The sequence below is a fragment of the Phyllosticta citriasiana genome, assembly GCF_038021145.1.
Source record: "Phyllosticta citriasiana strain CBS 120426 chromosome Unknown IWZ02scaffold_4, whole genome shotgun sequence".
NCBI lineage: Eukaryota > Fungi > Ascomycota > Dothideomycetes > Botryosphaeriales > Phyllostictaceae > Phyllosticta > Phyllosticta citriasiana.
This window is the reverse complement of record NW_027117281.1, coordinates 1,237,573-1,251,820: the sequence shown is the minus strand read 5'-3', so window position 1 is coordinate 1,251,820 and position 14,248 is coordinate 1,237,573. Positions and strand designations below refer to the sequence as shown.

At 42.7% G+C, this 14,248-nt stretch overlaps 3 protein-coding genes and 1 non-coding gene across 4 annotated transcripts; 1 reads left to right on the top strand and 3 right to left on the bottom strand.

The window, feature by feature from the left end:
• Positions 1 to 8,382: 8,382 nt before the first annotated feature.
• On the top strand, positions 8,383 to 8,463 carry IWZ02DRAFT_t40. Its single transcript has one exon. It is a non-coding gene; the product is annotated as a tRNA-Ser (tRNA).
• A 1,247-nt stretch (positions 8,464 to 9,710) lies between these two features.
• On the bottom strand, positions 9,711 to 10,457 carry IWZ02DRAFT_480516 (uncharacterized protein). Its single transcript, XM_066769108.1, has one exon. The coding sequence runs from the start codon at positions 10,157 to 10,159 to the stop codon at positions 9,872 to 9,874; it is 288 nt and encodes a 95-aa protein (XP_066624614.1). The 5' UTR covers positions 10,160 to 10,457; the 3' UTR covers positions 9,711 to 9,871.
• Positions 10,458 to 10,562: 105 nt separating this feature from the next.
• IWZ02DRAFT_489035 (Intradiol ring-cleavage dioxygenase) lies at positions 10,563 to 11,158 on the bottom strand (the record flags this gene model as incomplete). The annotated part of the gene is made up of 3 exons (XM_066769523.1): positions 10,563 to 10,788; positions 10,885 to 10,984; positions 11,035 to 11,158. The coding sequence occupies 3 exons, from the start codon at positions 11,156 to 11,158 to the stop codon at positions 10,563 to 10,565; spliced, it is 450 nt and encodes a 149-aa protein (XP_066624613.1).
• A 1,266-nt stretch (positions 11,159 to 12,424) lies between these two features.
• IWZ02DRAFT_374545 (interferon-related developmental regulator-domain-containing protein) lies at positions 12,425 to 13,815 on the bottom strand (the record flags this gene model as incomplete). The annotated part of the gene is made up of 2 exons (XM_066764764.1): positions 12,425 to 13,550; positions 13,610 to 13,815. 2 exons carry the CDS (start codon positions 13,813 to 13,815, stop codon positions 12,425 to 12,427), a joined length of 1,332 nt encoding a protein of 443 aa, XP_066624612.1.
• Between the last annotated feature and the right edge of the window lie 433 nt (positions 13,816 to 14,248).

Below are 14,248 nucleotides of genomic sequence, written 5' to 3'. Positions count from 1 at the left end.
AGAATAAGTCTAGACTATTCTAGACTCTTCTAGACCTCTTCTATTACTAAGAACTTATTCCTACGGGTTCTTTTAGATTCTAGCCCTTATTCTAGATTGTCTCATTACTAAGGCCTAGAATCTTCTAGTCTAGATTAATTAGAAATCGTCTTCTATTAATAGAAGAACCTATTACTAATTACCTAGAGATAGAACTCTCTAGAATCTATAGGTTCTTCTATATAAACACCCTTAGGTAGCCTACTAGTTAGTCCTTTAAGGAAGTTCTCTTATAGTAAAGAATCTACTACATTCTCTACTATAAACTATCTACTATACGGTATATAATAAAGATATTACTTATCTTTATAGAATACCGCTAACAGGTTATGAGCCCGGCTAATAGTAATCTATAGATTACTATATAGCTTGCCTTATAATTTATAAGTAGGATTTTACTTCCTTCCCTACTTATAAGAAAGAATATACTATTCTTTCTATACTAGACCGCTCTTATAAGTAAGGCTTAGTAAGACTATCTCGGTAGATAGCTATTAAGCTAAACTTATAAAGAAGTCTAGGGAAAGCCTACTTATTTATATAAGTAAGGCATTTTTAGGGTAAGGACTAGTATCCTAAGCCCTATCCTTAGGCTCTTAGCCTATCGAATTTTTTCTAGGACCGTCGGGCCTATATCTGCCTAGGATTTTATTCTAGAACCTTCTAGTAGTCTAGAATAACCTTATTCGCTACCTATTCTTTACCTTTCTCCGCCTTTCTCCGGATTTCCTTACATTTCTATCAACTACGTTAATATAAGGTGTGGCTGCGCGGCCTCTATACCATATTAGGCCTAAGCGTTACCCGTTTACACTAGTTCCCGCTAGTGTCTTGGCACGAGGAACACTAAAACTTCACGACACTTCGAAACGTTTTCGACCCGCATCGACCCGAATACTTTGCTTAGTAAGCAAAGTAGTATACGGTTTTGAAGAGAAAAACTCGGCGGACAAGGATCTGAAATCAGATTCCTTATATCTCTACTCCCGGCTAAGTTATTAGAGAAAACATCGATACTCTAATAATCTCCCTACTTTCTATTAGGTGCATCAGGCCCATTAGCACCTAATAAACTTCGAGACTTCATACACTTATAGTTTCCGCTTAAAACTATAAGTACATAGAGTTTTATACTCTAAAGACCTCTATAAGGTATAAAATCTTTAATATACCTTAAGAAAGGAACATCTTCTACTAGGAAATATGGGAAAAGAATTCCCTAGCATTCCTAAACTTAAAGGCCCTAAGAACTGGGAGTCTTAGCGATCTACTATAAATGATATAGTGATTATAGAAGGGCTAAAAGCCTATCTAGACTCTAAATCTTAACCTAAAGTAGAAGATCCTACCTAGGAGGTTAATAATACTAGAATAAGGACTTTTATTAGGACCTCTATAGATCCTAAACTTTATTCTAGCATTGCCCATTATAGAACTATAAGTTCTATGGGAGAAGCCCTTAGAAAAAGATGTGAATCTAAGGGACTTTCATGGGAAGTCTCACACTTTATAAGGCTACTAAGCCTTAAAGATACGGGAGATATTAATACCTAGGTGGCTAATCTATTAGATGAGATAACCCTATTATCTCAGACTAAGATGGCCTTAACGGAGAGGCAGAAACTAGGTATATTCTTTAGTAATATACCTAGTAGCTATTCTTCATGGAGCGCCGTAGCCCAGCTAGGGCTAAAAGAAGAGACTACTCTAGACCACCTTATAGAGCGTCTAGTAGAAGAGTCTCGGCACCGAGAACTAGAAGAAGAAAGTAATACTGCCCTTATTACTATAACTAGTAATAAAGGGAAATCTTCTTCTAAAAAAGAACGCCTCTACTTATAATAATAAGAGTACTAAGAAGTGCTCTTATTGTAAAAAGAATGGCCATCTAGAAAAGGACTGCTATAAAAGAGCTAGGAATTTAAAGGGTAAAGAAAATAATAGTAGTCCTATAGATTTAGAGGATACCCTACACATTACGGGTTATACCTCTTATTTTACCGCGGGTCCCGGCCTAAATGACTAGATTCTAGACACCGGCGCTATAGCCCATATGTCTAGACATAAAGATCTCTTTACTTCTTTAAAAGAAGTAAATTTACCTATAAAACTAGGTAAAGGAGAGATCTATGCTAAAGGAATAGGTACTATACCTATTACCTTTAAGTACGCTAATAGAAGGATAAATCTAACCCTTCTAGACGCTCTCTATATCCCTAATTTATCTGTAAATCTTATCTCTATATCTAGGCTATATATACATGGTATATATCTAGATATAAAGAACTTAAGACTTATAGATAAAAGAGAGTAGATATATGCTAAAGTTTTACTTCAGAATAACCTATTTATACTACCTAAGGTAGAATCTACTATAAATCACTCAGATATAGTAGATTTAAACCTATAGCATAATAGGTTAGGGCATATAAACTTAGAAGCTCTTAGGGCACTACTACCTATTAAGGGTAGTAAAATAGACTGTTCTATATGCCCTTTAGCTAAATCTAAGCGTACTATATCTACTATACTAGTAGCGGTCTCTAAACCTTATGAGAAGATAGGTCTAGATGTCGTAGGACCTATTACTCCTAAGGGAATAGGGGGATATACCTACTATATAGCCTTTATAGACTATTATAGTAGGTTTACATGGGTATTCCCCCTATTTACTAAAGGAGAAGCCTATAATAAGATAGTTTACTATCTTAAACTTATAGAGCCGCATGGTAAAGTCTAGTCTTTAAGGCTAGATAATAGCCTAGAATATAGGGGAACTCAGCTAGATTTACTAGCTGAAAATAAAGGAATAACTCTAGAAAAGAGTTCTCCTTATAGCCTAGAGCAAAACGGGCTTATAGAGAGGACACATGGGTTAATAGATACTATTACCCGTTGCCTTCTCTTAAATTCTAAGGTCCCCCTTACCTTCTGGCCAGAGGCTATTAAAACCGCCACTTATATTCTAAACCGGACCCCTAAGAAGTCCCTAGAGGGTATTTCGCCTCTAGCCCGGCTAAATATAGCTAAGGGCAGGTCTCCTACTATAAATCTCTCTTATATAAAGACTTTCGGAAGTAAAGTCTTTATAAACATCCCTAGAGAAAAGCGTACTATATCCTCTAAGTATTCTCCACGCTCTAGGCCTGGTATATTATTAGGCTTTAAGGGGGAGCATATTTATAGATGCTGGGATATAGAAAAACAAGCTATTATACGCACTAGGGATGTTACCTTTAAAGAGGATGAATTTCCTTCTCCCTATACTAAAAGTATAGAAGATAAGGAAGATATAGACTATACTAAGCCTATATTTCCTTCTTCTATAACTAGCCCTCCTAATAGACTAAGATCTAGGTCTATAACTACTATAGATACTAGTAGGGAGGAGCCTAGGAGAAGTGAGCGCCTTAGAGAAAAATCCTCTAAGGAATCGACTACTATAGAGGCTACTATTAATAGCCCTATAGAAGAAGTACCTCATCCTCTTAGAGAGACCTTTAAAGAGGTTAGAATCCCTAGTAGTAGCAGCTATGTTACTATAGAAGGCCTAAGTAATATAGAGGAAGATATCTCTTATTACTTACTCTATAGTAATGGGGAACCTACTACTTATAGTCAGGCTATTAATTCTTCTAATAGCCTAGACTGGCAGAGAGCTATACGGGAAGAATATAATTCCCTTATTAAGAATTAAACCTGGATCTTAGTAGACCCCCCTAAGGATAATAAAATTCTTAGAGGCAAATGGGTCTATAAGATTAAAACTGATAATAAGGGAAATATTACCCGCTATAAGGCTAGATGGGTAGTGTAAGGCTAAAATTAGGAGTATAGTATAAACTATAAAGAGACTTTTAGTCCTATAGTCTCACCTATAGTTTTACGCCTACTACTAAGCCTTTCTGCCCATTTAGACCTAGAAATCGTACATATAGACGTCGAAACCGCCTTCCTAAATGGGAAAATAAATGAAGACGTCTATGTACATCAACCTACAGGCTTTAAGCTTAATAATAAAGTCTGTAAATTAAAGAAAGCTCTCTATGGCCTAAAATAAGCCCCTAGGGCATGGGCAGCCTGTTTTAGCCACTTCTTAGAAGAGAACGGCTATAAACAGCTTCTATCTAAGGCCTGCTTATATACTAAGACCTTTAAAGAAGGCTTATTTATATGGGTCTTAGTATACGTTAACGATATCCTACTTTTTAGTAAGGATATATCTATTATTAATTCTTTTAAAGAATTAATAAGGTCTAGGTTTACTATTAAGGACCTAGGACCTATTTCCTATTATTTAGGAATTCAAGTCACCCGGGATAGGTCTAAAAAGACTATATCTTTATTACAGGAAGGCTATCTTTCTAAAGTCTTAGAGACTTTCTCTCTAAGCTCTATTACGCCTTCTAAGACTCCTTATTTATATAAGGAGCTTCCTAGACCACCCGCGGACTATTAGGCTAGTGAAGACCTTATTAAAGAGTATAGATCTTTAATAGGCTCTCTTCTATATGCTATAGTCTATACTAGGCCTGATATAGCTTATATACTAGCTTCTTTAAGCTAGTATTTAAGCTGCCCTCTAGTAGAGCACCTTAGAGCTGCTAAAAGAGTCTTATCCTATCTAAAAGGAACTAAAGATTATACTATTACCTATAAGGGTACTAGTTTTAATCTAAAATCCTACTCCGACTCTAACTTAGGGAATGAGCTTAATAGACATTCTCTAGCAGCTTATATTATTTACTCTACTAATGGGCCTATAGCCTGGAAGGCTAGTAGACTAACCTATGTCTCTATTTCTACTATGGAGGCAGAATACATAGGTTATAGTATACTAGCTAAGGTTATCCTTTATATTAAAGGATTTTTAGAAGAGTTAGGTTATAAAGACCTTATACCTACTCCTATAGTCCTTAAAGGGGATAACATACCGGCTATAGCTGCTACGGAAGATGCTACTAAAAAGTCTAAGAATATAGACATAAGGTATCACTTCTTAAGGCAGCTAGTTAAGGAAAATCTTATAAGATTCTCCTATATCTCTACTAAAGAGATGCCTGTAGACGCCTTAACTAAGGTACTTACTAAGGCTCTCTTTACTAAATTCCTCTCTATTACCCTGCGTAATAAGTTAGGGGGAGTGTTAGAGGCCTAAGAATAAGTCTAGACTATTCTAGACTCTTCTAGACCTCTTCTATTACTAAGAACTTATTCCTACGGGTTCTTTTAGATTCTAGCCCTTATTCTAGATTGTCTCATTACTAAGGCCTAGAATCTTCTAGTCTAGATTAATTAGAAATCGTCTTCTATTAATAGAAGAACCTATTACTAATTACCTAGAGATAGAACTCTCTAGAATCTATAGGTTCTTCTATATAAACACCCTTAGGTAGCCTACTAGTTAGTCCTTTAAGGAAGTTCTCTTATAGTAAAGAATCTACTACATTCTCTACTATAAACCATCTACCATACGGTATATAATAAAGATATTACTTATCTTTATAGAATACCGCTAATAATATGCCGTTAATTTTAATAAAGATAAAATAGACCTTATCTATTTTATAAGCTTAGATGAGGCTAAGTAAGCTATAATTACGCTCCTAGGAGACCGTATAGTGTAGCTAAAGTAACTCGTCTAATAGCTTAGGATATAGTTTAATATACGCCTATTATTCTAGCCGTATATAATAATTTAGAACGCCTAAGTAAAGTAATTACTTAGTAGGCTCATACGGCTAGCTAACATATAATATAGACTATCCCCTACTACCGTCTAATAACTATACCTAGCTTACGTATAAAGTATAGTAGATTATAGGTCCCTAGTTTTCTAGTAAGTTAGTAGATCTAAGATACTTAGATAAACACTTTAAAATAATAGACTACGCTAAATCCTAGGAGCCTTTTAGACCTCCCTAATTACCCCTATAGAAATTAAAGTAGGACTTCTCCCCCCCCACCTAAGGCGTAACATGTTACTTTAAGCGTATACTATATAACTCTTTAAGCTTAGTTACTAACACCTAGTACATATAATTATCGATAAGTTTAAATAAGAGAACATACTAGGACGATAGATATAACTTAAACATATCTAGAGCATAATTTCGGACCTAGTAATAGGTACTAAAAGCCTAATTAAACATGGTTCCTTTCCCCTATAGAAAAAGACTACTCCGTACGAAGTTAAGATTAGCTACCTCCTAAAGAAATAAGAAGCCTAAGTATATATCGGACGTATAGGATATATGACTTAGGTAGTTATCCTATACTCTAACGCTTTATCTATCCTAAAAGGAAATAGAGTAGGTATAGGAATCATAGCGTATAACACCTAATAAGATAGTATAAGAGTAGTAGTAGGATATAGAGGAAATACTAGACCATACTAGCTCATATATAATAGAGAACTAGAGGCACTTATAAGGGCTATAGAGTTAGCTGCCTAGAAATAGCTAGGATAACAGATTATAGTATATATAGATAACTAAGCTATACTATACCACCTCTAAACCCCGTCTAACCTACTAGGTTAAGGACTATAACTTTAAGCTATAGATATAGGCCACTTAATTATAGCTAGATAAGGTAGTCTTACCTTCTTATAGGCCCTAGGCTATATAGGGATTAGAGGAAACCTATAAGTAGACGCCCTTATAAAGGAGGCTACTAAGCTAACCCTAGAGAATAACTACTTAAGCACTACCCTCCTTAGGATACGTGTATAATAAAGAACTATAGTAGAATAGATAGCATATACTATATAATACTAGGAAGCATAGATAACACTATCCTAGGGGTTATACGTATATAACTTCCTATCTATACTAAGGACGTCTATCTAACTCCCTAAGTATAGATAACTAGAAGTATTAGCCTACTTCTAATTAAAACTAAACTATAGCTACTTTAAAGCCTACCTATTATAGTTTAGTAAGATAGCCTAGGATAACTATAGCTATAATAATACTACCTAATAAATACTATAACATCTTATTAGTAACTACCTACTCTATAGCTCTACTAGGAAAGAAGTGATATAGGAAGCACTTTAGGCGTACGATAATAATAGTAGGAATATAGCCTCTATACCCTATAGAGAGCTATTCTAAGGAGACGTCGGTTAATAATTCATACTTAAATTCATATGTTAGATGAAGGTTTCTACTAGGGTATAGCACATATAAAGAGTAGACTAAGGAAAAAGAAGAGTAAAAAGAAGAAGAGAGAATCTATTCTAAGCTCTATTAGTAGAGTGAATAATAAGCTCCATAATCCCTCTACTTATAGTTCCTATAGGTACTACCCTAGAACCCCTCTAACTAAAGATAATCTAGGAAGGGACCCCTTTATCCGTAATCTACCTAATACCCTCTAGGCTTATATTCCTCCTCTACCTTATATAGAGCCTCTACTAAGACCCTAGCCCTCTAGATTAGGAAGGCGTTAACATAACTTAGATAACTACTCCGTAACTACTCTAGCTAAACCCTCCTACTCCTAATAATAATTAGATAACTATTTAGTAGTAAGGTAAGGGCTTAACACTGTTTATCTATATAGTATACCTAGGCTAGGGCGGCATATAGAGCCCTATTATTAGTAATAATATTAATATACGGTTATCTAATAGTAGTAACTTAGCTAGATTAAATTATAAGTAATATTAATGTAGATTAAACCTAGGTTCTTAAGTGTTCTTTATTTTCTATAATAAGTATTAGCTAACTATGCTAGTTAGCTAGAAGATAAATACTACTAGTTAAAAACCTTACCCGCTTTTTTTACCTTTATAGGTGCTAAGAAAGGTATTATATAACGCTAACTAAGAATAGTACTATTAGGGATAGTACTAGAATACTATAGTAGAGTGTATATATAATCTGCCTTACCTACTACCCTATACTATATTTACTTTTCTATGTATACCTTCTCCCTATCCCCCTTCCTTTCCTTACTCTTACTCTATACTACCTATCTACTTAGATAACGGTAGGAAGGCTAGTCCTTAGCCCCCCCTTACCTAAAAAGAGCCTAGATAAACTATCTATCTATACCTACCCTATACTAATATTATACTAAGAATCGCGCCTTATCATACGAGATCCTTTAGCTAGGCATCCCTACTTACCTTATAAACGTACGTAGGATCCCCTATAGATAGCTCCGTCTTAGATAGCCTATAGCTCTAGCAAGACGTAAAACAATTAATTAATTAATTAATTAATTAATTAATTAATTAATCAATCAATCAATCAATCAATCACCTTGGCCGATGTCATTGGTCAAAGTTGCAATACGACATATTGAGATTTAACAAATTCTCTTTCATCAACTGGCGTTGTGGCGGAGTGGTTATCGCGACAGACTAGAAATCTGTTTCCTTCGGGAGCACAAGTTCGAATCTTGTCAACGTCGGTGGGCCTCAGCGCCCTGGTTCGCTTTTTTTTTTTTTGCTTGTTCTTTTGACGGTCGTGGGTGTTGATCGTGCGGGAGAGTGAAGGGGCCTATGGGAGAAAGGATGATTGGCCAAACGGGCTCCAGCTCTGAACTCTTTTCCCCTCTGGCGAGCGTGACACGAAAACCAAAGAGCCAGTGCTGACTTTGAAACTGAATAACGAAGCGAAGGACTGCAAGGGATTCGGTCTCTCAGTCTTTTGAAGAACCAGGGGAAACATCGGCACTCGGTCCAGGAAAGGAACGACGGCTTCGTTCGCCCTTCTTTCGTCGGCACCGAACAAAAAAGTCCTGATGTAGAGATGATGACCGTGCAGCAGCCTGTCGTCCGAACAAGGTCGCCCTTTGGATGCTCGCCTCGTCTTTCCGGCGCTTGGATGGCCTAGCAGGTAGGACCACAGCCGCGCGCGACCGCGACATCGCAGCAACAGTCACGCGGCCAGATCTAGTCCTTCCCGTCCCCATCACTTTTGCAAATCCCCGAGGACCGTGACAGCTTTATCCTCCCCAGCACAGCACGGCAAGAGGCAAAGCCGTTGCGTACGGCTGCCGGCCCGCCGTTTCTTCTTCGTCGTCGTCGTCGTCGTCGTCGTCGTCGTCGTCCGCTTCATCTCCGAAGGCCGCGATGCGCGCACGCGTGGGGGACGCGAGATGCTCCATGTCTCGCCGGGTAGGAAGGCAGATTCTCCTACGAACAGCGCGAGCGAGTGAGCGAGGCCGAAGTTTTTTTCATGTTCTGGACGCACTGATGTGTTTGCGGCTTGTTTGCGACTACTACAGCGTCGCCGCCTACTGCCAGGCCGACGGCGGCCATGAGAACGAGGACTCGACCATGGGCGGCAGCGGCGGTGGTATGGGCGGTGGTAACGGTAATGCTGCTACCAATGGCGCTATGCCTGACGGTACGCCTAGCGCTGCTTGAATAATGGCTTGATGGTGAAGCGAAGGGTTGGGCCTGCGGGATTGGCAGAGCGCAAGCTTTGGGATCGCGTGGGGTTGGAAGGGCAGATATGATTGCCTGCGTTTGCTTTGTATGATTTGAGGGTTGATAGATTTTTTTCGATTTCAGTTCGCAGTTTGCATCTCCGAGCCCATCATGTTGCTTGAAAATTGAGCTGAATTCAAGTCAATCCTCCCACAGAGGACATCCCATGACGTGATACCTCCTGCCAATTGGAAGGAAGCATTCGCACGCTACATCACTCACGCTCAAAAGAAATGCTTCCGTTCACCAATGTAGCTACACAATCACAGCATCGATTTTTTGGACGCCCAACATGTCCCCATAGACTCGAACACTTCATATACGATGATGCCAGACCGACCCATAAGACACGACCAGTGGTGAAATAGGTCATGTTCATTTGCGTCACAAGAAAGGACCAGCAAGCGCGCAAGTCTCTCCTGGAAGGCCAGACGCTAAAGTTTGAAGGAGCAAGAAGTGAGACTTTCTTTTTGACACCAGCAGCAACACGCAAAGGCGAAAAAGAAGAAGAAGAAGAAGGCGCACAGCGCAGACGGTCGAATATGCAAGATTCAACAAAGCAACAAGAGGCAAGAGAGCAGAGACAAGCCCCGGGTCAAAGGAAGAAGAAGAAGAAGAAGCAAAGACCGCAAGCGACCGCGAATAATCCGTGAGGCAGTCGAATCGAACCATCTCTTCCGATGCCCACCCATTATGGCTGACGAACCACCCAAGCACCCACTCACTCCTCCATAACCCCCGTGCCTCCTGCTTGCTTCGCCGAACAAAATTTCGTTGCTCACAGTCGTCGACGCAGTTGGCCGTCGTGTTGATGCCGATCTGGATGCAGGCGAAGAGGCCGTCGTCGACTGCGTCGCCGAGGCAGAGGTACTCCAGGGAAGGGGTCGTAGGTCCTGCCGGCCTGGATGACTGGAGTGGTGAGGTGGGTTGTTAGCTGGGGTCTGTTCTGTTCTGGTCTTGATGTGGGGAGGTGAGGGCAGGGGAGCGACGAACTGTCCCACATGTCGTCCGCGTTGGACGTGACGGCCTGCGTGTTGGTCGTGCAGGGGTAGACGGCCTCGAAAGCGGAGCGCAGCTACTCGTTCCAGAACAGCCGCCCGATGTGCGTGATGTTGTTGGTCGTCGTGATGGTGTTGTTGGACTGCACCGTGACATTCACGTGCGCCAGCAGGTGCGTGTGGGTTGCGCGCCCGTCGTAGTGGCCGGGGAAGATGGTCTCGAAAGCGACAACGCCGTCCTTGTCCGTTGCTTGGATGCCGCGCAGATACGTGCTGTTGAGCCCCTCGGCTGCGTAGTTGCCACTGTTTTGACGCCGTCAGTTGCCCTGCTATACTCAACCGGCTTTCCTGCCTCTTTTTCTCTACTAATGTTGGTGCCGTGTCGCAAGGAGCTTGCACCTGGTGTATATTCCAGAGTAGACACCCGTAGCGTTGGCGTTCCAGATGCCGACATAGACGCCAGGCACACCCTCGCAAGTCTCGACATCGACGTATTGCACTTCAAGGTACAAGTCCATATCGTCAGATGCGCCTCCTTTACGTTCTTACGAATCATTTCGCCCGTAACGTAGTAAGGGCCGTCGGTAACCTCGGGCGCCAGGATGCAGCCAGTGTTGCCGCCGAAGACGCTGGCCGCGTCGGTGTGCGCATCGTAATTCATGATGCCCGTCATGTTGTGTTTGATGGCTTCATACTCTTCGAGGGTCGCAAGATCGCGGCGGAACTTCTTGGGCTCTGTTTGATATTAGACCACTGCTTTAATGTCTTCCCCTTCCTGTTCCCTTCATATGCTCTTCTCGTCTTCATCGTTTTCTCGTTTAGCCAACCAAGACATTGAGAGTGTTCCTAAAAACTCTGCCGATAATGTTGATCCGAAGGCATATCACAAGTACGCCGCACTGCATTCAGGCTGTGCCAGGACGAAGCGCTGTTCCAGGCAGTGACCGCCGGTTCCTAAACCATGTGCTTTCCGAAAAAGGGCGTAAAGTCCATCATCTGTGCGGGGTGGCTTTAGACATGTGGTTTCGACGTGCGTGGCATTGCGTTCTGCTGTCACACTGAGTTTCCCGGCAAGGCTCTACAACTAGACTAATGAATAGCTTTGATGCGTGCTAGATTTCCGCGGACGTCGAATCAACTTTTCTGGTCCATGTTCGCGCATCGTCGCAGATCCCCCGTGCTTCTTCTGGATGCCGCATAGTTCGGTCATCCAGAGTCAGATGTTGCGTATTGTCTGAAACGTCCAACACGACCAGAAAGAGCATGGGTGGCTGTTGATGCTTTATACACATTTGCATCTTCACTTTGCCACTTCCGCCCTCGGTCCTCATCGGTGTGTCTTGAATGTTGGCGATAACTCCGAGAAGCTGCTGTCTGAAAGCCAAGAGTCTGGTCCGCTATGCTGTCAAAAGCGAGAGCGACCCAAAACCTCGACGACAGAAAAGGTTGAATTGGTCGATAGTTTAAGCTTTCTTGGCCAGGAACAGGGTCGGGAGCCAAGGGACCCTCGCTGGGGCTCGTGCGGCTCAATCGCTCACACCATGTCGACGCTGATGACGTAGTTGGTAATGTTTTGCTATGGGATTCGTGGTCTATATGAATTGAAGAGATGTTGCGCCATTTGACCTTGCACCGCGAACCTGTGGCCTCTTTGAGCTCGCGACATCTCAAGCGTGGTATTTCATATCTTGATGCCAAAAGGGAAAGCTAGGGGGAATCTGAAATTCAGGAACTAAGAAAAAAGACGAGAAGCAAGTAAAAGCCAAGACCACCATCACCAAGGTGAAGCCTTTATTCTAGGTCGTAATCTTGGACAGCGTCTGATCCCCATTTGGAGAGCCCTCTGCTCTTCTTGTCCATGGAAGACCGGCGTGATCTTTTCGCGACCATGACACTGATTCGTCGTTAGCTTTGGTCGATTTCTACGTCATTGAACAACTTACGGAAGGCTCTCAAAGACAACGTCGTTCTTCTCGTAATGTGTCAAAAATCCACCTTGGAGAGCACGTCTCAGGGCCTTGAGGCGGAACAGCTTCCACCACTTGTCAATGTTCATTTCGCCCGATTTTCCAATCTTGACATGCATCCGACTTCCATAGCTGCGACCAGAACTCGAAAGCGCGGTGCTGTAACGCGGTCCGCGCGTTGGATATTCGACCGTGTTTAAGATGTCTGAAAAGTTGGAGCGCATTCGCTTGCGGTCAGACTGTGCAACCCGGCCGACCGAGTGGCTGGTGGTTGCAAGAGCAGAGAGAGCATGTTGCAGCTGATCTTCGCGACGGTAAACAGTATATCTCTTGAAGAATCTTGGTCCACCAGGCGGGATATCGGGATCGTCGATCTCATTCTCTACCTGCTCGTCGGCGTCTTCTATTTCTCCAAGCGATTTTTCAAAGAGCAGAGCAATATCCTCTCCCGCGGCAATTTGTACGTCGAGGTCGGAAGAGTTGAGCTGCTCGACAAACACATCCATGGCAATCTCGCATACGTGCTCCAGGTCGTCAGACAGGGTAGCAAGGAAACCCCACTCCTCGAGCGCAGCGGTCACGACGGCGCCATCATCGCCAGCCTCGATGGAGTATCCGTCGGATTCGGCGATGGACAAGTAAAAGTCCATGACCTCCTCCGTCTCGTCCGACGACGCGCCACCATAGAAAGTGACGATTCCATGAGTGTGGATAGCCGCGACCTTCAAGGCCGAGGACTCGGAGTTTTCGATGATGCGCTTTATCGGTCCCGCGACAGAATCATATAAGTCATCGGAGGGCACAGTGATGAGGGTGAGCTCGATCGCCTTCAGAGCATTCTGCGTTTCGCGTTCGCTCGAGTCGGACTTTAGGCTCTTGAGGATTGCAGGGACAAGCTCGACGACCTTGTGATCAATCTCGTCGTAGGCATAATGTACCTTGAGCAGGTAGCAATATGCAGCCAGAGTATCCGCGCGACCTTCGGTGCTACTGCGCTTGCGATCCAGTATTTCCGTAATGCGGTCTTCGAGGAGTGCCTTCCAGGCTTCTGGCGACGATTCGAGTTGGGCGGCAACGACGTCATCGATGGAATTCATGCTGTGAGTCAAAACTTGTGAGCAACGCAGAGGATGAGCGCGCGCGCACACAAAGCTCACCTCATAGAAGTCTCGTCGCTAAGGTTTCCCTCTTCCTCGTCAGATACGTTGCGACTGGCGGCTCTGCTGGCATTCCTGGAGGCGGCGGGTGAGTTGGCGGCAGAGCTGACTTTGGAGTTTGCGCCCGAGAGTTGCTTTGCGCGGGCTTTCCGAGAAACAGTCTTGCCGCTCTCGAGGACCTGGCGACGAAGGTCGAGATCCGGCATATTAGTGGCAAGGATGGGGTGGTGAGTGAAAAGTTCAGGCAGCAGAGTGAGAGTGAGGTGGCGAGGTTCGCAGAAAGTGGGCTATTGTCGGGGGATTAATAAGAGGAGGATTGCAGTTTTGGCCAAGTGACGTTGTGGGATGACGCTGGCGTGGCAGTCCATGGATTGTAGAGTCAAGAAGAAGTATTTGCATAGGTAGCCAAAAGATTTGTGTGTTGGGTGATGCGATGCAGGTTCCGAAGCGAAAGTTCGACTGGATGCTACTTGCTACTGCAACGGTCCAGCTCCCTGCATGTGTCCAACTGTCTGGTCGTCCCTATACCCGTGCCGTGTCGCCCTCGCCAAATCAAGTCCACCAGCACGTTGCAAACCCGATCAACACGACTTGACCGTTCCCATCGTGATGAAGTCATGGCTGTCTAGGTACATGTAG